General features: G+C 44.0%; 1 protein-coding gene across 1 annotated transcript; it reads right to left on the bottom strand.

The window, feature by feature from the left end:
* Nucleotides 1-134: 134 nt before the first annotated feature.
* Nucleotides 135-22,610, bottom strand: smad6b (SMAD family member 6b). The gene is made up of 4 exons (XM_037108180.1): nucleotides 19,141-22,610; nucleotides 16,260-16,316; nucleotides 15,566-15,643; nucleotides 135-1,027 (listed from the first exon to the last, which is right to left on the bottom strand). The coding sequence occupies exons 1-4, from the start codon at nucleotides 19,937-19,939 to the stop codon at nucleotides 486-488; spliced, it is 1,476 nt and encodes a 491-aa protein (XP_036964075.1). The 5' UTR covers nucleotides 19,940-22,610; the 3' UTR covers nucleotides 135-485.
* Nucleotides 22,611-23,052: the final 442 nt, after the last annotated feature.

The following is a 23,052-nucleotide window of genomic DNA, read 5'->3' as shown; positions in this document are numbered from 1 at the left end:
CAGGGATGTGTGACGGTTCATATTTGCGATAAACAGGTCCAGTTAAGTATAAAACACTTGCTAAGATACCATGAAAATAAATCAGAGAGAAAAATTGAAGGGGCTAATGATGCAGACCAAACAAGAAGAATTATTATGCGAATACTTTATTATCAATGTGTGAATGGTGTTAGCTTTTTGTCTGGATATTAATAGTATATGAAAACTATACACCACATCCAGACTCATCCTAATTTTGCTGTATAATTTCTCAAGTTGGTATTGAAAGATTCTTTATATATATTTATATATATAATATATATAAGCCAAAGTGCATTTTCCGTTTTTTTCCTCTTGTCCATATACACATTGCACCATACATAAATAATTACATTGTAAAAATGACTCCGTATTTACAAGTATAATATATATTTCATATAATATATAAAACTTTATATTAAATCTAGGTAGATGATATTTGGGATAGTTTGTGGGGTCCGTCTGTGTTATCTATGGTTGTTGAGGAGGATCTCCAGCCAGCAGGGGCAGGAGGTGATGAACTGTCTTGAGTAACAGGGGCCCCAGCCCTTAGCAAAGCTGATGCGCACACTGTTGGGGTCATAGGGTCCGTCCAGGAGGTCAGCCTCTGTGGTGTGCCTCAGGAGGCACGAACGATCATAGTCAAACACCTTGATGGAGAAGCCTGGCATCACCTTTCGCACCACCAGAGTTCTGCTGTTAGGCACATCCAGGGTTGGGGAGTTGACAAAGATGGGGTGCTCACTGCGGTTATACGCCCAAACGCCGTCCGGCTCTTTGCTGAGGAGGATGCCGTAGCCAATTTTGCCTCGTGTGCGCTGAACGGTGCTGCTGCGGTGTTCCAGGTTGAGCTGGCCCAGGCAGAAGCCCGTGCCCTGAGGTAGATCATAGAAGATGCTGACGGAGTGCTCGTACACTGTGTAGAGGCGACCCACACGTGTGCGGTGCTCCCAGTATGCCACATTACACCAATGGCTCTGCTTAGGGGCATCAGGTGACATACTGGCATCTAGAAGAGACAGAAACAGAGAGACAACTGTTAAACAAAACATAAACAAAAGCAAACCGAGCCAGTAAAAGTGAAGCCTTAAGTTTTAAGGGATTAACTATCTCTTTTTATTGTTCAGAGCAGATGGCCACACTATAAATACTGAAGGAGGCACTGTATTGAAATCTAAGCCTTGTATAAATACCACTGCATGCACATCCGTCCAGCACACACACACACAGGCTACTATACATATCCTGGGGGTGGAGAGTGTAGTGAGGTCAGTCCAACTGAATACCCGCAGTTTGCTCCCCTGCCTCAAGAGGGCACTGTAATGATTAAACACTGACCACACACCACTGAGGCAGTCACTGCTGCTCAGACATGCACTTTCAAAACATATCATGTTTACTAAAATGAGTTGAGGATTACACTCAATGTTTCCACTGAACACTGGCAAGTAAGTCTCTGCAGTAGTGTGTTGAGGCTGAATTATAAAGAATATACAAAATACATTTTTCTTTAAAAAAAATCTGTGTTTTGCCTGTGCACACTTCAATAAACAGAGCTTAAGACAAAAACACTTTTTTTTTTCTCTTGGCATCTGATTCCTAAACATTTCTGTCCAGTAAATCAGCTTGTTAATTCAGTTTTCATGGCTGCAGTCTGTGAACTCTTTTCAGTGACAGGCCTCAGCACTCCAAAGTGAGTTACTGCTCCCGAGGTAGACTTCTATCTTCGCTGCACTGAACAGACACACAGCTCTGTCGACTGCTTTCAGAGGCTGCTCCAGTCCACACTGTCATACATTTATATCGCCCATAAAGCCTGTGGCACGAGGAGAGAGGCTGGTGGAGTCTATGATCTCACATCCGTCTCTTCACCCTTCACTTCTGAGAATGTGGGTGCCTTTTTCTCTCCTTCCCTCGTCTTCTTCACATTCCACTAGAGTGGGGGTGATGGGAGAGGGACAGGCAGGGGGTCCCCCTCCCCCTCCACCCAGCTCTTCCCCCTGCTGTGGGCCCAGGGACGGCATTCAGCTCCCTGACAACTTAGCACAAGCCCGTGACCCGCTGACCCCCCAGCCTTCATGCTATCAGCTCCCATTAACTCACACACAGAGTGATGCCATTATTTTGCTTCAGAGAGTCTATTGGCACAGAGGATTTAAAGCCTGGGCCTGTGGCCCCATTCCTTTCAGTCTCTCTGCTCTCAGGGCTTAATGACCGCCCGCCCCATTAACAAACGCCTTTAAGGTGGAGCATCGCAGATCCACACAGCAACAAAATGCCTCGCTCACCTCCCACCCAACTAAACCTTTCTGCTGAGTGACCCACACTAGTAAAGTTTATACAAAGATTAGCAAAAACGTTGACCAGACTTGCACAGACAAAACGCCTGCTGGTTCAAGGCTCTCTGTGTTGTGGAGGGGGAAGAAAAGAGTGAGTGAGTGGGTAGGGATGTGTGGGGGTGGAGGGAAGCTGCAGACAGGCTCTCTGTGTGTTTGCGCACACACTGATGGCTGAAATGACCCCCTCTCTTCAGGGGCCCCAACATGCATGTGCCATTAGTGAATTCCACACTCCAGCTCCTCCACTCTGAGCTCAGCTTTTACTTCAGCATGGCTCGGCCACACAAAGAACTCAGCCCCAACTTGTTTACGGCCCTCTATTGTCTCAAATCAAATGGAGCCCACACATCAAGGTAAACTCACTTTGAAACTGTGTGCACACAAACGCAAAAGACCAAATGGCTACCGGCTCCTCCTTTTCAGATTGGAGAAATAAAGCGAAAACAATTTGGTCAATAGTGTCTAGTTTTCACACGTAGCCTGGAACTAAGGTAGCCAGTAAGACTGTGTGGACCAGGAAGAGGAATGAGCAGGACAAAGGTTAGAAATGTATCAGATGTGAAGCCTGAGCCTGAGGGAAGACAATGAGCACACCGTGAGCCAGGCTTTTTCCTGTCGCTCTGTTGTGTTTAGCGTCTACGTGTGCCTGTGCGCACATGTGTCTGCCCGGATGACGGAGGAAAATCAGCCGGTGTGTTTGTGTTTTTCCCCTGAACTTGTGTGTTTTGGCTGCGTGCGGGTGCTGAGGTGAGGGCTCTGAGAGAAGAACTCATTAGGATCTCTTTAACGGAGCTGAGCTATCATCAATTGGCAGACTGTTTGGACAAAATCACCACAGCAACTATGGCCACCACAGTCCACAGATCTAGCTGCCTTCTGCACAACGTTCTTCAATTTCTCTGATTCTTGAGAAGGTATTTTCTTTCTGCAGCAATGTTTGGATGTTCTGTCAATATTTACCCACCTTTATCAAAATGCTATAAGAGAAGCCAAGTTGAATTAGTATTATGCCAGAAACTGATGCTGCTATAGGCCAAGGCTCAGATCAAACCTAAAAGCCAGACGTGAGGTGTTGAAGGGAGGGTGTGCGTCTTCCTCCCCTCTGACCACAGCAAAGACACCCAACTCTCTTGGACACCATGTTGGGCTTTCAGAAGGTCTGTTTAGGGCGGAGTTAGAACGGGCTGGGAGCAATTACTGGTGCTCTGCATCCATTTAACCCTGCCACCTTTTAACAGCTCCGTTTACCCATTAGAATAGTAGCGCATGTTATTATTGTTATTTAATTCTCAAAAGCCTCTCCTCTTAGTGTCAGTCTCAGAGTCAGCGGACGCAGCCTAAGTATGACCGCTGCACTTCCTGTTCCTGCAGCCAGGGGCAATGATCTGAACACGTGAAGGAGTTAATCAACTCTAACTCCTTACATAACTGGGCACAAAGTGCTCGTATCAAAAAAGTGGAGATCTGTGGAGGCCGTTTGGTCTACAACATTTTCCATGGCTGACAGGAATGGAATAAAGCAGATAGCAGAGCTCTAACAATATGATAAGGATATTCTCTTTGGCTTTCCTCTAAGTGTCAAAAAGTAAGTAAACATTACAACACTTAAAATAAAAGAAGCCCACTCGCACTTAGAATTAAAGGTAGCGAGGGACACCTGTATCTGCACGTACAGCAAGTCTCAGTACAGTCACACAGTAAACAGAGATATGAAATGAACAGTGCTGCAGCAACATGAAGCATTTGGTGTGCAGAGCTCCATTTCCACAACAAGGTGTGAGATCCATGGGAACCCTGTGAAAATGCTGATTTTTCAGTATCCCTGTGCTCTGTCTGATTGGAGGAATTGCAGGACATCAACTCTGACAATAAAAAGTTATCAGCTCACTGGAACTTGGAGAGCAAACAGAAATACACCCTCAAATGTAAGCAAAAGGGATTGAAACCTCAGCTATAAGAGTGAAAATGACTCGACTGTCTTCAGCACAGCTTCCGCATTGTGGGGCTCATACAGCTTGCACACTAGAGACTTTTTCCCACCGAGCCGGCTAACTTCCGATTTAGACCCTGGCTAACTTGCAGAGGGATAAAATAACTGAATCATGCAGCTCTTCTAGACTTTATCAATTTTATTGGACCAAATGGCTCAAATTCTGACAGGGATTCTGACACTCCAGTGACACTCAAAAACATTTTTCCACCATTTTACAGATGCTTTTTTCACCATGTTAGCTTACGGGGAAAAGTATTTTTAGCCCCAGTGCATCACATGGTGATGTAATTACACTGTTTGACCACTACGGAAAACTGGCTTCAAAGCCTGGCGCTCAGCCTGGGGGCCTGGAGAGGATGCTAATAATGTTTACTTCCTGTGCTGTCATGAACATGAACCTCTTGTCCATGAGTAAATGCACTCTGTCTACTATGCGGTGACACATCAACAACACATGGATAAATAACTAGAGGTAAGAGGAAAAATATGTATTTTTGATTTTGGGGTGACCTGTCCCTTTAAGTAAAGGAATGTTACTGGAAAAAGGCCCTCATGAGTGGTATACTATTACTTAATTGGATCAGAATGACTGATGCATTCATGCATGTCAAGCATCTTTTGACTGAACATTATATAGGCTACAGCGGTTGTCACAGACCAAAGAAGCGGCAAACACTGACTGAAACATGATTATAGTTATTAAATAGTTTTTCCAGCAGAAGACCAACATGCCATTAGCACAACCCTTAAATATGCCTATGTTAAACACAACCTGCCCGAGCCCTTTCCACAGGTTTACATATGGAAAAAAGCAGATCGCCCTGCTGTGAGTTCCTTGCACTTGAGGGTGAGTCTGGATAATTACTACTAAGTACACAAAAATTGGGGCTTGAAAGTTTCAATGGCAATCCTTGATGATCATCCAGTAATGCTTTTAAAGACAGCATGAAAAGGGGTGGGGGGGCAGAGGGAGAAGCAGAAAAGAGCTGCCCCGGGGTAAACACCGCTCCGCAGCCTTGGAGTGAGATGAATGGGAGGCCGAGTGTCAGGGACAGGCAGACAAACAACAGCTTCCCCTCCGTGCTAACATCTCCCCACCAAGCTCAGGGGACACCTCCATTATACTTCATCTCTGCTAATCCGAAGTGGGGAGCAGGGATGAACTCATTCCTCCAAAACTTTGCTGAGGAGGGGGGAAAAAGAGGAAAACACTGTCGCAAGTCCCTTTAAGCAGCATAGTCGAGGGGAGGAGAGCAGCAAGGAGAGGAGGGGGAGCAGCAGTCTCTCATCCTGTGCCAAGGATTAGATTCCCCTCCAGCTATTAGACTCTACCAATGAACTGATAGGCTGGGGGGCTGGTGATGGAGAAGGGGGGTATGAGGGCTGTGTGTGTATGTGCATGTGTGCCTGTATATGTGTACACTGTGGTTATGTGTGTGAAATTTTAGAACAAATTATTTTTTTTGTGCAGTCTTACATCCTGTAATCTATTAGACTGAACTTTCTTTTGCACATAAAATAAAGTGCAACTAAATCAAAAGCCCCCCCCCCATTAGAGTACAGTATGGCTTTAATTCTGTAGACAATGGTTCCTACAGGCTGACTATAACCCCTGAGCAGGCCACATTTAGGCTGGCGTCTGGGCTATCGCTGCCATCAAAGTCGGCTTTATCAGACAGACACGCTAACTAGAGCTGCTCTTATATGTCTATGGATTTTTCTCCCTGAGGTCTGGCCTTTCTCTGCTGAGAGAGAGAGAGAGCAAGAGATACAGAGAGAAAGACAGAAAGAGAGGCAGAGAGAGAGAGAGAGAGAGAGAGAGCTACGTGTGGGGGGGGGAAACGCTGTGGGAGCCGGAGAAACTGAATCCAGCCACCAGGCCTGGCTGGTCACAATGGGAATGCTTTACATTGTCATCCACTTCCTCTCCACTTTCCCTCCGTTTCTGTTTCGGGATGACCCCATGAGGGAGGAAAAGTGCTGAACCCCTGATAGCAGATAACTAACAGAATCCATAAATTGAATCAATAAACAACAGAGGGTGTAAAAAGAACAGGAAGCTAAGGAGGCTAATATGGAGGAGCCGTCTGGGCGCATGAGTAAGAGACCGCCGGTTTCAAGGAGATGGCCCTTTGGTGGAAACATTGAGGAAATGAGCAGCACAAAGTTGAAATGTGTCAGAGATGTAGAGCACAAGCGATGGCGTTAAGGCCAACGAGAGTCCCTCAGGGCGCGTAAAAACTGTGGGGGGACATTTGTAAATGTCATATCTACAGGCAGCGTTAAGACTGGTGAAATCTGAAAGAGCACAGAAAGCAAAACACTCGGTGGACATCCTGCTGGGTGGCTGTGCCCTTTCACCTCCTCGCACAACCAACCAATCTGTATGTGTGTGTGCACGAGTGTGTGAGTATGTTTGTTTGTGAGTGCGCGAGGGAGGTAAGAGCCAAGAAGGCTGGAGCATTTGAGTAGAGGAGACCCTGCACATTCCTGAACCACCCCCCCCTCCCCTGGCTGTGCCTCCTAACTTCCTACTCTGGTTAGGATTGTGGGGGGTGGGGGGTGGGTGTGCAAAGAGAAGGTTGCATTATTTCTTACTCTGAAACAGGAAACTTTAACATACACACTCTCTTTTATGTAATTCATATTTTTCTTCAGACTTACAAAACAAAGACCGTACACTGAGGGAGGAAAACGACTTTAGCTGGCCTATATACTCATGCTATGTTGGAGGCTTGGTTTCAAATGAACAATAACAAGGAACTCTATTATTATGAGTTATATTAGTCTGACTAATTTAAGGCGAAAGGTAGGTATTTGGTTTCCACCCGGCAGGGAGGTGGACCAGCTATGACGGACAGAGTTGCCGTTCAAACAATGGTTTCCTATTGATCGGCCCAGTGGATCAGAGTCTGTGAGGAGAATGTGTTCTGTCAGGATAATGTGGCACCAGAGTTTCTGTTTCAATCACAACACTTGCTGGGGCTGTAACCTACACTGCTCCACCGCGGGCATCCAGACACCAGCTCCCCAAACAAAGACAACCGTTTCCCCCCTCATCTCCGACATGTCGGCCCCGTTCACAACAAGCAAAACGTTCATTAAAAATGCAGGAGTGAACATTTCCAATAATTCACAAAGTCCTTCCCTGTCAACATCTGCAAAAAATCTTGAAGCTAAAGGGAATGGCAGGATTTCATTAAGTAAATTATGTGCTTGCAGTCACAGAGAGGGGAAGAGGGGGAAGCTACAGCCAGACCTCTAATCTAAACCGTACCCTGAAATGCGACAGCCTGACTGCACGTACTGAGACACGCAGCCAAGCCTTCAGAAATGCACACAAATAAAAGATAAGTGAAACCCGCATTACAAAAGCAAATATAACTTTCCCTGCTGAACATAATCAATGAGAGTTTTCACATACGCACGTTTATGACCTGTAATAACCACTACTTGTGAAAACTTGAACTCAATTTGCCTTGTCAAGTTGTGCTTTGTGTAGAACCCAAAGACATACATTCCTGTACGTAAACACACATTAAAACATTTTAAAATATTTGGGCCATTCCTCAAATTAAAGATTTTCTCCTCAGATTTAAAAGGCATCATCATCTTTCGGGAACAAGATCAAAGACTCTAAATGATGTCTTGGCCCCATGTTAGGACAAGAGAGTGGAATGAAGACATAGCTCCAGCAGATCAAGTTCAAGATAAGGGAAGAGGAAAAAAAGTCCCTGTCTCCAAGTTTACACATGAACAGTAGAGAGAAAATTCACAAGATAGACTGGGAGTTCACCGTTCACCCATCAGCAACAAGCTCTTATCCTTTCCCCCCTGGCTGTAAAAGGCTTGTGTAGAGATGTCGACTGACACGGGCCCCAACAGTTAATCCACACACAGCATTCTGGAGGCTCAAAGAATGCGTCGGCTATTCTGAGTTTTAAAAATACTGACAGCCATAGGTTCAGGCACAACTGTCAATGCTCCTCTGGGGAGGAAGGGGGAAAAAAAATCTTAAATCTATTTTTGCCAGCAATCAGACCACAGGCCTAAATCATAGCCGGCCAAGGCCAGTGTCTGGATTTATAATTGTGGGTAAAATGGTCAGAAAATAAAAACAGCATCCACAACTGGCACCTCTTTAGCTACTGCTTGCCAGGCGTTGCAAGGCTAGCACATTTACAGTGGCTAGCTCGAATGAGAGCATTGTTCCCCCCTCTCAGCCTTGAGAGGAGGCACACTAAAACACTAAACTAACAGTTGGACATTCCTTACATTTTTAATGGCATTGCACACTCTTTATTTGTTGCTGTAACCCTGTGCCCTGAGCTGAATGAATGGAGCTATTGGTGGAGGCTGGTGCTGCGCTGCGGTGTGGCGTGGAGGAAGAGAAGATGGTAACAGCAGCCCTCCCTGAGCACACGACAAGATTAGCTCACTTACTTTGTTTAGTAAGAATATGGGGCAAAAATTACAGCCTGCCACACCTTCTGTTATTTCTACAGACTCTACTTTCTATCTGTGTGGTGAGACCCGAAATGAAACACAGTCCACCTTATCCGGGCTGAGCACAGTACTTTCTGTAAATCCAAACGACAAGCACAGCACTGTTAGCTGAAATTCATGGTCATGTATGAGGCTTTAGATTTATCTTTATCTGTAAGCCCTTCAGAAGTTAGTTAGTCAAACAGCCAGCGGCACTGGCACCACACTGGCTTGCCAAGCGGAGACAGATAAATACTAACCTCAGCAGGCTAGTTTCTGTTGACATGTAAGGGGTTTCAGGCCTCTCCAAAGACTGCTTTAGATTAGCATGGCTTTCTCTCTGCACACAGAGGTCAAATTACCTCACCTGTCTAGGACCTGTGTTGCCAGTCCTGACTGAAAATCAACTCTTAGAACAAATTCAGTGTAGAACACATCGCAACACAATGACAACTACACTCCTTTCTCTAAAACAAGTACTTACATTGAAATTACACTTCTGCTGCTTTACACAGATTTATCTACTATACTATGTCTCTCCTACAGACCTACAGTAGGGCTGTTGGATCTTGTATATGCTGTTAATCTTGACTTGGCTCATATCTTCTGAACATCCTATCAGCAATCAAAAAATCAAATACTCTGACAAAAATCCGATTTGTGTGACTGTTGCAGGTCTGTAATAAACCCATCCAATCGACTCATTCAGCCCATATGAAAAGTCTTGACAAGCTGCCAATCTGCCTTCCTATGTACCTGCCTGCCTGCATGCACTCTGTTGTTTCCCACACGGTATGCGGATGTATTGCTAAGGCTATTAGCAAGCTAGACGCACAAGAATGGCAGAAAAAGTGCAGCCAAAATTCCCCAATACTAACATGGTAGCTTGATAGCAGTTAATGCTAACAATAGTCATGCTTGTAGTTTATGTTCATTATGTTCACATTAGGTGTTTTCGTACCTCTGAATGAGACATGAGCTAATTGGATATAGTTTGTGAAGACAGTGACATCAGTGAGCCGCTGAGACAGAATCAGACTCATTCAGCAGCTAAGCCAGTAATGTTAGCACAAAGCACATGGACTGTAGGCGATTTGGCTTGTTGTTTATTTATGTATATGTTAAACTAAAAAAGACAGCATGTTGAACGTAGTAAACTAGCTGTTCATACAACTCTCCTGTCTGGCCAGTGAGAGCTACGGGGCAGACTGTACATTCTGGAAGTGAGCGTTCATGTGTTATGGAAGAGTAGCTTTGGAGGGAGGCCTGAAGAGAGGGGTTGGTAAGATACTCTTCTCTTGCGGATTTCCCCAATCTTTTCACTTTTTTTTTTTTTTTTTACAAAGCTGGAAACAAAACAGTAAAAGAGCTTTATCTAATGGCCAGAAGACCTCAATACAATTTGACAGATGGGAAACAGTCACACACATACAGACACCCAACACCATTTTATACGCAACAGCAAACACATTCTATTAATGAGACAATAGGTCAGAGAACTGTACCGAGCATCCTCAATGTCGTAACCCCTGGGAGAAAAAGTTGAAAGTGCATTTCTGGCACACCACAGTCTAACAATGCTGAGAAAGGGAAAATGAAAAATGGCCTTATCGCTGTTATCAATGGCCCTTTTTCTATGTGTATGTGTGTTACGTAAGGGGAAACGGAAGCCAGCCTCCCAGGACAGGAACGGATACTTGAGACGAGGACTGTGGGTACAGGCCCTACAGCACTACAGAGAGAATAGAGCACAAGACCCTTCAGGATGTATAGCTGCAACCCTCCGCCCCCAGCTTAAAATGGACTCCACAAACTGGACATGACAAACGGATGAGGAGAGCCCCCTCATGTCCCCCGAGATGCTGGCCTTCTCTTCAACATTCCTCAGTCTCCCCCCACTGTCAAAGGGGCAATTTACCGCCCTGTGCTGCTACAAAACCCAGGCAGCTTTTTAAAACAGGATGTTTGTCTGAGGCCTCCTTCCCCTCAAATAAACAATCCGCAAAACCTGATTTCGGGAGGCAGGGTGGAAGCACTCGAGTCACATTATTTCCACATCCCGTATCCTGGAGCATTGGGGCTCCTGAGGGAGTGTGGGCGGCCAGGCGCTGGGAAGGCTCAGGGCTGCGGTGGAAACCTGAGGCCATGTGCCAGGCTGCAGGGGGAGATGAGCCCAGGCTGCATCACTCTGGGGTCTGTGGGACGGAGAAGGGGGGATCGTGCCTCGAAGTGGGGAGGGGGGACATCGCATACATGCTAACATGCTGATGCAGATGTCACTCCACCAGACCATACCGCTGTCTGAGCATTGAGAACTGTCAGTAGATTGCCGCTACATCAAGAAAGCGGCAAATAAATACAGTGTATACTCAACACAGTTCATTATAAAGTAAACCACAAAAGGCTCAGGACGAGTATTATTAGTATTAAATTGAATATGATGGTTTCTGAGCTATAAAAATTAATCATTTGACTTTAGATTTGGGTGTGCTATAAATGATGTCACCTACATTATGTCATTTTGCATCACAAAAGCTCTGGAGAGAAAAAATAGAGCACAACTTAAAAGAGCCATCCATAAAATATGAAGGCCACTGCAATGATCTAATATAGAAAACAGAATGAGACAATTCAGAGCAAATTAGAGTTACCATCTATTCCAAATCATTTCACATGTGTACAGTAGATAAGCTATCTAATTAGTTCCTAAAAGAAGTGGAATCATGTGCTTTCAAAGTCAGATCAACAAGTACTGGTCCAGTCAAGTCTAATCTACTTTAATCAAAGAGAAGCATCACATGCGTTGATTGGACTCTCTAATTATCCAATGCATGTCCACAGTCTGTGACACAGATGGGGGGATAGTTTGGTGCTTAGTGCTGGCCTCTTCCTGACACAGACAGGCAGGCTGTGATTAGTATTGACTGCACAATTTAATTTGCTTTGCTCTTGCATGTGAATATATGTCAGTATGCATCTAGACTTATGAGAGGACGCCGAGGAAGCATTACAGACTAGAAATGTTAAAACAAAAGCTTTTCAGATGTGTTTTCCTCACAGTCCAGGCTCCCTGTGTGTTATACTTTATTATTTCCCAGAGCACTATGTCCTTCCCATTTATCTACTAACTGCCTTGTTCTGCCTGGAAGAATAAGTCAATACCAGAGTAGACCTGACACAGTGCCTGTCTGTCGACGAGACATCCAGAGAGACAGCGCTGGCCTTCTCTCCAGAGAACAGGCAGGCAGACGGAGGAGAGCGCTGTAGGATTACTGTGTGGGAACCCTGACTACCTGCTGATGTGCTCTTCTCTCTCCAGTAAGCACCACAGCACTCTGTGTAATCCACATTTAACAACTTTCAATCTTTCCGCTCCTCCAGTCCAACTTTCCTACCACTCACAGGAAGGGGAAGAAAAGAGGAAAAAAAAAAAAAGAGGACAGTGACTCAGGTCACACTCCACGTCCTCTGGTCACCTGACCCAACAAATGTGAGGGAGCCCCTCCATTCACATGGGTGATCTCAACTCGCACCAACATGAGCGTATACACACGGTGTTATGCTGACAAATTCCACTGGGCTGATTGAGGACACAACCTCTGATGACTGAAGAATGTAGGCAGACTGGAGCCATGATCTTACAACTGTATTGTTAGTATCACTCCACACAGTGACATTTATTTCAATAAAAAAGATTTTCATTCTTAAATCATGCCATGATAAAAAAACATCTTGGCATGCTCTCATACTGAGAGCACAAGCTGTCCAGAGAAGACTTGTAATAATGAAGTGACAAACATAAAGAGCCCCCAATGTCGGAGACAATGTGACTGACATAATAAAGTCAATGCGTAGGGTGAAAACACCCCCTCAGACAGTCATACAGGAAGCAATGAGACCTGCTTCAAAGAGCTTCACTCTGATGTCCACACGACGAGCCCCACCGAGTGAGGAAACAGGTGTGCGAGCAGACTGGGAGGGCAGCACCAGCGAAGGCGCATTCCCTCACACACAGAGCACTAAGGTATACTATGAATGCACAGACTTGAAAAGCCTGGCCTACTCATGACATGAACGGACATCACAGTGTGCCCGGTTGTGCTGTCTTTATTCCACATTGTGACACAGCCATGTTTACATAAAATCCTGTGAATGGTCCAAACATTAATACAAGAATGTGCACATGGGAAAGCTTTTAAAAAATGCGTGAGTAGCATGTTTAACAACTGCAAGAATCAGCAAGAGAGATGAGTGAGTTGCATCTGCACTTAAATGTATCTCTGACATTAACTTAACAGTATGGAGTGTATTGATTTAAAGATGTGGCACTAAACAAGCAGAGACACTTTTCAAATCCCATTGAAGACATTCTCAATATTACTTGGTGTGGTAGAACAAGCTTATCTAGATACGCAACCAGTTTTGATCTGTTTCTCCACCATTGTGTGCAGCAGAAGAATGCTCAGTGGGTATTTCTGTAGCCCTGGGCTGCTAACTGTAGTTGAGTATTTGACTACACCCCACCCATCCACTCAGTGCCCCCCAGACTTGCTTTCAAGAGGTTTACTTGTTCCTGCATGAGGGGTGGAGTCTGGATCCCATACAACTCCGGTTACACTCAGACACTCTCTCTACCCGAGCTGCAGGGGGATTCACAGGGAGAGTCATCTCCAGGTCAGCAGCACGTTCAACACAGGATAACTTGACAATATGGATTACATGCCTGTATGTTAAAGCAGAACTAGGAATGAGGCCTTCAGGCTCTTGGTCTCATGATGGAATATGCCCTGACTCACAAGGGCAAAGACTTGGAGGAGTATCTGTATCACTGACGAGATGCTAATGGTGCGCTTCATTATTTTGTATCTCAAACCAAAGAACCATCATAAGGTCCAAATGCAACATGTTCAGAGACAAACTGGCTGCACAAATTAGCTAACAGCACAGAAAACAACCACCCCGTAGAGCACTGGTCATTCTCCACACCAAGTCCAAGTATCTGAGTGTGACACAGCCAACGCAGAGTGATCCGGCTGGCCTGTACAAGCAGCAACACAGTTGGAAGAAACCAAAGCCTAGCATGTCTAGATCCTCCCTCCTCACCACAGTCTCTGAGGAATTGTGGTGCGCGCTCTGACAAGCCCCTCATTTGTTGACTCAGGGAGTGTCGCCGGGCCATGCTGAGGTGGTGACAGCATGTGTACTGGGAAGGAGGGGGCCCTTGCTGACTGAATACTTCACTGCCAGGTAGCCATGTCAACTGCTCAGTGTCCAGACCTCTGAGCCATGGCAGACCCTTATAACAGGAAATGCTGTTGCCTGCAAGCCCGAAAATGAGGGCTCTGACTCCCCTTCCTCATGATACTGTGCATGCTGGCTGTGGCTCTCGTATGACGGGGGAGGCATGCTTACTCTATGTCATGAGAAAGGAGTGTTTCATTTCAAATCAGAGGACAGGACTGTTTCTACTCGCTTCCTTTGGTGTGGCCCCATTCACAGGAGCAACTCCATTTCCCTGAACCCACCCCTCCCTGCAGCCCACTTACAGCCAGGCTAGATAGAGTTGTACGTGCGAGTGTCTGTGCACATGCATATGCACAACTATGTGTGCTTGTGTGTGTTTCCGAGTGAGCTTGGATCTTATTACAGTTTGATCCCACTCAAATATTTCTGAAAGAAAAACAGAGGAGGGGAGGCCGGCTCTGTGGCCAACGCACACGCCCCGCTGAACCTCTGCACCGCTCACAATGAAACCTTTATCTTTAAAGCTTGGACTGTACGTAATGACCCTTAATGAGACGGAATAAAGTGCAACATCAAAATGAAATTACCTTCATAAGTTTGCGTATTCATCCAGATACACTAAATAGCTATGCAGAGCTGAGCACTGTTATTAAAGTACACTCTGAAAGAATTATGCCTCCCTTTTTTTTTCAGACTTAATTTAACCATTTCAAAGCCAGAAAAACAGCAGGATGCAGAACTGAACAGAGTCATGAAAGCTCTGTTATTTATAACCGTAATAATCCTGTGATTCATGGATGGTATCATTCTGATTTAAAGCTACATGCACAGACATGCAAATACTTAAACGTGGACAAATGTACAAAGACACGGATGACTACATGCAAACCTATCAGCATGGAGGACACTTGTTTACAAACTTATCTTGTGCAACATGCTTTATTACTCAAACTATCACTTTAAATCATACTTCAGGGAAAAGGCAAAGCCTATAATCCAGGATAAGATGATCTCCACCACGTGGATCATTTTGTCATGAAGATTGGAGTTTAATCAAATAGACTACTCTTTTGTACACATAAAGTGGAAGCTCTTCTCTTGTTAAGTTTCTATAGCAATACAGTGACTCTTTATTTAACATAGTTAATGCGTCACCATACCAGCACTGCTACCTCAACCAGCTGTGCAAAAATGTAGCCAAAGTCAAAAAAGTCAACATTTAGTATCTGATAGATGTGATGAAATGATAAAAAGCCTCGAATGTCAAACCACCCATTTGCTTCAAACAGCATTTGATCATCTAAAACTATTAGGTGTGCTTAGTGCACCAAAAAATATAAAAAGTCCCTGTCTCTTAAAAAAACAAACAAACAGTAAAGTTGTAAAAGTAAGCCCTTGTTTGAGATTTGAGATGATAAACCACTGATAATAGTTCATACGAGCTCCTTGTGTGGCAACTGACAAGCAGTTGGACAAACACACGCACCTGAGAATTCCCCTGGTGTGATGTTTGGTGAGCTGGCTGCCTCGGTTTCAGTGTAAGACAATGTGGAGTCTGACAGATCTGTGGGGAATAAGACAGAAATTAGCCCTTCAATCTCCAGCTAGTAACAATGGCTACTCTCGCTCATCACTGATTCCTATTTCATATCAAATTCAAAACAAGTATTTCCATGTTGAGCTTCATCCATTCGCAGACAACCTGGCAACTCTACTAACAGGCTTTACCTGATGACATCTTCCCAAATGCCGCCAGACACTTCAGCTGTACTCAGGCTTGCAGCCCCAGCTAGCAGCCAGGCTCCAGAGTCCCAGCAGCCCACAGTACATACTACCCACCCCATGACACCTACACTAACTCTGGCTGACATGCTGACAATGTGCCACATGCTGGCCTATGTCTCATCTCAAAGCTACAATGCATTTTGCCAGTAACTATGCCAAATTATGCCCTTTAAAACTCTCCACACTGCTTGTTTTTTCTTGCTTAACCAGAGTCTAAACAAAGACTGAACGTGCCCTGTTTAATTTACAGTCTCGAAATATCTGCGGTTATGAATATGTGCAAAGATAATACATCAAGAAATTACAGCTCAAGTCAAAACAGAGTAGCAAGCATTAATAGCATAAATAAGATGAACATCAACAGGTAAGGAAACAGCATTACGTCTGTCACTTACCCAGTGGCTTGTGTTCTTCATTAGGGGAAAGCCTTGAATAAGGAGGTGGGGGTGACTCTGTAACACAAAATAGTCACATCAATAACATAATAAAGGGAAGAACTCAATACCTGCTGTTTTTGGTCTGTCATTATCATGCTAATGTTCAGATATATAGATAAATATGTTGTCAGAGAATAATTGTTAAAACAAGCTAAAAGTAACACATATATCCTCTGGTCTTACATTTTACACTCTTTTTTGCCCATCTAAGATCCCTGCCTATTAAATGTTTCATGTTAGAGCTCCTCAAAGGTGGCCAAACCCTGTTCACATCATATTTTGTGAAAGCCTTGAGTTGTTTAATAAAAGTATGAAGAAACATGCTAACACAAGCGCTTCAACAAATACAACTACACATTTGTTTGTTACAAAAGCTCGAATTATTTAGCTGAAATAGTCGTGACAACAACCACAGAGACGAACCATAACTTCTGGTTGATAGTTTATAAAGCCAGGATAAATCTCTGCTCTTTAACTTCATAGTGCGCAGAGACGCCGATTCTATCCAATGAAAAAGAGAAGTACAGAGAATAACTTGCACAAGAAGGAAAAACACAAAGGAAAGAAAACTTTGTGAGCACACTGTGACCTCGCCTACAGGGAAAAGGGGAAGGAGAAAAGCATAATAGCAGCGGGTCCTTTAAGAGTGGCGGCAGTAATTGCTGGGATCTGAACTCAGTCACTCAGATACACAGCTAGTCAGTCTGGCGCCAGTAGTATGCAAACTGTATATTATCACCACTCCTTCACCTAAATAGCATGAGGGGACCTCCTTAGGACAAAAGGGCTTTTAAAGCGCAACTTGAAACTGATCTCATTCGAAAAGTATAATGCCTGGGAAAATAAAAGGAAAAAGTTTTTGTATGCCTCAATCTAAGCTCTCTGCCACACATCACATACTGTTATATGCTTTAAAAACTCTTGAATAAAGGGTTTTTAGGATACAAAAATGATTCAAATGTTCTTCAATTAAAGTCTATTAAAGGTTATTCTGATATAATTCCATATTTCTTTATTCCTAATTTCCAAACATTGTGAAAAAACAACAAAAACAACAACAACAACAACAGTGATTAAGGTTTTGATTGAAAGCCCCCCTTCTTGAATAGCATGAAAGAAATACCAGCTCTATCGGGACACGCATGAGCGCATGTGAGCTATGTCTACTACGAGCCTTAGTCCCAATATGGGGTATGTGCCCCTCTCCCTCTTCTTACAAATCATCTTGCTAGTTTTAGTGGGAAAGAAACTCTAAACGCATAGCCGGACATCCACTTCAGCTTCAGCATGGGGAACAAATTTCCTCCTTGTTCTTTCTGGCACAGTCTATTCAACCCAACAAACATTTTTTATCAGTACACATGGAGTTCTGTAGAATCATTTCTTATCAAGTTGGACAGTGCAGTGGGACACGAGGGCCAAATCAACATCAGTTTCCCACATTTGCGCGCTATGAATTCTGATATTGTTGGACTTGTGACTTTGAAGTGCCTGTCACAGCCAGCTGGCTCTAGTAAACATGGATGTTATGGAAAATCCACCTCCTGTGCCAGTGAGAAGACAGAAATACTGAGGCTTGCATCTTTACAAATGATACCACGCCTTGTCATGGGGTCAGCAGGGTCGAGTGGCCCAGGATTTAAGGTTTGCCAAATCACAAGCTTGCCCCCTGCCAAAACTGAATCTGTTTAATATAGGTCAGGGAGTTTCTGCCACGGATAGCTCATTGATTGTGAAATTAAAGCTCATCCTCTACAACAACACCAACTAACACTGACCTATGGCACCAGGCCCAAACCTCTCTATACAGTCATATACATGTCATACGCTGTTGATAGATCAGCCTACCTGGCGATAACCCTGAAAGAAATAAGAGGTATGAACCGAAGACAGCTTTATTGTCAATCACATTGAAGGCACTGATAAATTCACACACACATTTAAGATGTCATGCACTGTGTGCACTTAGGGAATTCATGACAGACTTAAGCACAGAAGAGTTGTGAGGACAGCAGCAGGCCAAACAAACACCCTCCTTCATTGAAAGGCCCAGGTATCACAGACCAGTGTGAGCAGTGCTCTTGTGTAGCATCAAACTGCTCAAATACAACTTTCTAGGGCAACTACAATCTTCAAAAGCAACCAACACATTACAGTGATTGAATATTTTGTATTCATTTTAGCATTTTAGCAAGTATACTTCGCTATAAAGATTATGTCATGTTAACAAACTGGCAAAAACATTTGTTTTCTGTCAAACCTACCTCAGCTCATATCCCTTGCTCCAAGTGATTTTATTATTATTCACCTTGCCATGAGCATGACTTTTGTAATCATTAACTATCTAATCAAACGGCCAACCTTACTCTATCTCTCAGTATGAAAGTAAGCCAAACAATACCAGACAAATAAAAGAGGGTGACAGGGAAACATTATCTGAACACATTTCATGGCCTTGATGGGTTTTAGAACCTTGGAAAGTTAATTTCTGCCAAATGACTAACTTCAGCTCGGATTTTCAGCATTTGCTTTAATCGTCTGGCAAAGGTAAAATGAAAACTGACAAAAGAGAGCCACCTGAAGGATTTACTTGTATGTTGGTGGAACATTGTTATGTTCAGAAGTAGGCTGAAGATGGTATCTAAACTAAAAAAAAAAGAAGTCTTGCCTCTGGTTCAAGACAACAAAGTCAGAGAAACCCTGTGCAGGAAGAATAAACAGTAAAAGACCCAGGTGCCTTAAGGTTATCTGCTGATGGTGACTTCGCCCAAGAAGTAGCATCTATGTAGGCATGTGAGGTGCAACATACAGATAGTATCCTGTGTCCAGATGCCCTTACCTGGCCCACAGAGCCGGCTGTAGTGATAGGGGTTGCAGCATACTGTCGGACTGTCCAGGGTCCCAAAGCTCTTACACTCACAGAGCGGTTTGAGCTGGGCAGGGTGCTGGAGGTCGGGCCAGCGGTACAGTTTACACACAAGCAGCTGTGGGGATGCCACATGGCCGCCCAACCTCAGCTCTGTCCGGGAAATCATAACACAGTCGCTCGGCATCCCTCCTCTGGACTCCACTGCCTCTAGTAAGGTATCCAGCGCCCTTTCCTTTAGCCTTTTTAACAGAGAGTATGTGGCTGATTTCAGTTCTTGCTCCAGCACCGCGCGTGGCATCGCCTCCTGCGCCTCGGGAGAGCCGCTGTCCCGCGGCCCGAGGCTCCTCAGCACGAAGTGACACGACCCTGGATCCCTGGCACCCTGAGCCGTCTCTGGACCCCTAAGCTCGGAGTGGTCCCGGTCTTTAAATAAGCAGCACGTCACTGTCCTGCATTCTCTGTCCTGTATGGAGCGGGGGCTCCCCTGCTCCTGGACGCACACCGCACCCCCATCTTGGTCCGACGTGACCCCCAAGCCGCTGCTCTCCACGGGGCTCCGGCTGCACACACCCCCTATGTCCCCTACAAGAGACCCGCTAGGGGTCATCGGTCCGAGCTCCGTTTTGGGAATTTTCTCTGGGTTGTTTCCGAACAGATCGTCCCTACAGCCCTCACTAGTTTTGCCATTTCCATCTTCCCCTTCTGTATCTGGGATCAAACGGCTTCTCCAGAGTCGCCGCACAAGACCTGAGCGTTTCGTCCTGAACATACGACAACTTGAAAATCTATATGGGTTTTTTTTTTTTTTTCTTTTATTCTTGTACGGATATCCGAATATTACAGACACTTCTCCGGTCGTTGCAAAACATTAATGTCTGTGAAATGCCGTGCAACGCATGCACAGCCGACTGACGAGCATTGGTGGCAAAACCGCAACATTAGAGAGAAGGCGATTTTGTTGCATCTACAACAACAAAATCGCGCAATAAATGCACTGCAGCATTCCGATCAGGGTGCATTCATTCAGCCGATAACACTGAAAATAATAAAGGGACTTATTATTATCCAGGATCGCTGCGGGATTGATTGTTTATAGTGTTTGTTACGAACGAATAAAAAACTTAGAATACATACTAACATAACATAATATACTGAGTAACATAATCCAAAAACCAGCAGCCTTCAACACACAAGACGGCAAACTCGCAGCTCTGAAACAGTTTCGGACTTTTAACAACCTCAAAATCTACTTTCTACACCGGCACGTAGAGCATGAGGTACTTCGAGGCGATTTTAATTCCAAGAAAATGCACTTAGAAGTCAGGATCCTTGTCGTCTTCTTGAGATGTCAGTGCACTTCTTCTTTACAATCCCAACAAAATATCCGTGCGAGCTGGAATTACACGAGGAGGATCAATCCGGGGCTGAATCGCGCTCCTGCTCCTCTACTCAGATCTAAACCAAACTGAAGCCCCGATCCCTTTCTTTCTCCGTTTCTCTCTCTTTTTCTTTTTTTCCCCCCTCTTCCTCACACATGCACACACACACATACACACACGCACACACGGGGCCCCCGAGGAGAGCGGTGGAGCCATTGGCTGACTACCATCATGTGCTAGTCTAGACACTTTGGCGGCTGTGAGCTGCACTGATTGTTGCGCAAACAAGGTTTGGTTTCAAGTTTCTTAACTCTTAAAGGCGAAACACCCACCTCTAATTTTGAAGTTTAAGTTACTAAAACTTATTTACATCTGCGCTGCCAGCAGGATGGGATTATTATAAGCAGAGAAACTTTGATGCAGAAGAGTGCTGCTGGTTTTTTTTTTAAAAAAAAAATGTATTCCCACAGAAGGAAGTCACACTGCAAAAAATGCCACTTCAAAATAAGGAAAACAATGAAACCAAGGCGTTTCTTTCTTACAGTAAGTTAAAATGTATTTCCATGGAACAAGTGAAAATGATCTAAAAATAATTTTACCGTCTTTTATATCAAGTGCGACACTTTAACTTGAAATCAGATGAACATAGCTGTTTTTGAGTTTTTGCAGTGCAGAGTTGATCTTAAACATGTGGATTCATTCGACCTCATTGGACAGGGACCCTAACCAAATTAGATTTTGTATTTTTAATGAGGATTATGAAAAGTAGAGATAACAAAACACAATGTAAAGAATGAGAACATCCTGCCAGTCATTTATATTGTATTACAGAAACAGCAATAGAATGAGAGGCTTGTACCATCAATGCTCTCAGTTTAACATTTAAAAGTAACAGTGGCCACAACTTTCAGTGACATCTGAAAGACAAGTACGACAATTAGTACTTCACTGAATCAGCCGTTTCAATACTGTGTCGATAATGAAAAGACAGTTGCTCACATATACAGTGACTCCCAAATGAGGAATTTACAATTATTAACTTAAAATTGAGTATAATATTTCGGTGAAAAAAAACAAGATTTGTGTTTAGATATAATTTTTGTAAACAGGATGTATGAACAGTTCAAATTTTTGCCCAACACTTGTTTCCTGACTGTTCCAGCTTGGTCGCGGTTTCAATGAGCACAATTAGCCAGGTTTCCCCTGCGAAGCTATAGCGCAGGTTCACATCAGTGTCTCTGTGCTTGTGACTCCTACTCCTACCACCTCCTATAGCCGAAGGCTGTGGTCACATGTATGCAAAATTAACATTTGCCTCCAGTTCAGCACCATTCTATGGCTGTGAAGTGGGCAGCAGTTTTTTTTTTTTGCATCCTGGCTCCACACAGAGCTCAACTTTGCTGAACATTGAATTGCAAAGTCAAAGCCACAGCTGACTGCGCGTGTGGTTGCCTGCATTCATGTATGTGTGACCATGGCATGACTGAGTAATCCATAAGAATACTCAGATTACTTTTTTGTTAGTCCGGAAATTGAAGAAATCTGCTGTTTAGTAATTTAATGTAGTGAGACTGGCAAAGAGGACAGCTTGAACTTTGTGGAAATATTGCCATTATTTTGAATATTTGGTCAAAAAGGGACAAGAACAACATCACAGTGAAATGCAAGTTGTGCCTGGAGGATAATTGCTTGTTGTCTTGTTTTCATTGAAACAGCTGTGAATACTGTTTGCCTGCGCCCAGTTCTCTGACAGATTGTTGGCAAAAAAAAGCAGTGTTATCTTATTATCAGGCTGTGGAGTTACCGATTGTGGGCCGTGCAGAAGGCTACAAATGATGGTAGAGTCAATTTATTCAAGGATACATGTATAGTTGAGTACACACACTCTGGACAATATAACTGACAAGTGCAACAAGTCACAAAGTGGTTTTACTGTAATTTTTGGTAACTCTAAAGTACTCTAACGCATGACTTTTCTCAGTAGATAACGCAGTATCATAGCAACTTTCTTTTTAATAGCAGTAGTCTAGTAATGTAATGAGTTACTTTTAAAAGTAACTTTACCCAGCAGTGGCTGATACTCTTTGGCTGACTTGGGGTCTGTGGGGGAAAAACAAAAAAGGGCAGCCATTGCAAAAGGTAGGGAACCAGTGAAAAGGGAGTCATATTGCACTGAGCCACCATAGAGGGACTTTTTTCATGTCTTATCAATGACAGGAGCATCGAAGACGGTACTTTTGCTGTGGTTTTGTTTCTTGTTTTTGAACATAGGGGCACCTGGTGACGATTTATTGACTGATATCAAATCCATGCATCATATAAACACATTTTTGATATGGATCATTTTGTTTTCTTAAAGACATGTAAAAGTGATTTTACAAATACACTTGTCAGTTCTTTTTGGCCGACCAACTAGGTAATGGAAACTTTACTTCGTATCTCAGTCTGAATTGCAAAGAGGCATGAGTATTTATGCAGGGATTTACATCTTCCCCAGGTGAGT

The sequence above is a fragment of the Acanthopagrus latus genome, chromosome 8 (assembly GCF_904848185.1).
Source record: "Acanthopagrus latus isolate v.2019 chromosome 8, fAcaLat1.1, whole genome shotgun sequence".
NCBI lineage: Eukaryota > Metazoa > Chordata > Actinopteri > Spariformes > Sparidae > Acanthopagrus > Acanthopagrus latus.
The sequence above is the reverse complement of the archived record's forward strand: the minus strand, read 5'-3'. Positions and strand labels throughout refer to the sequence as shown.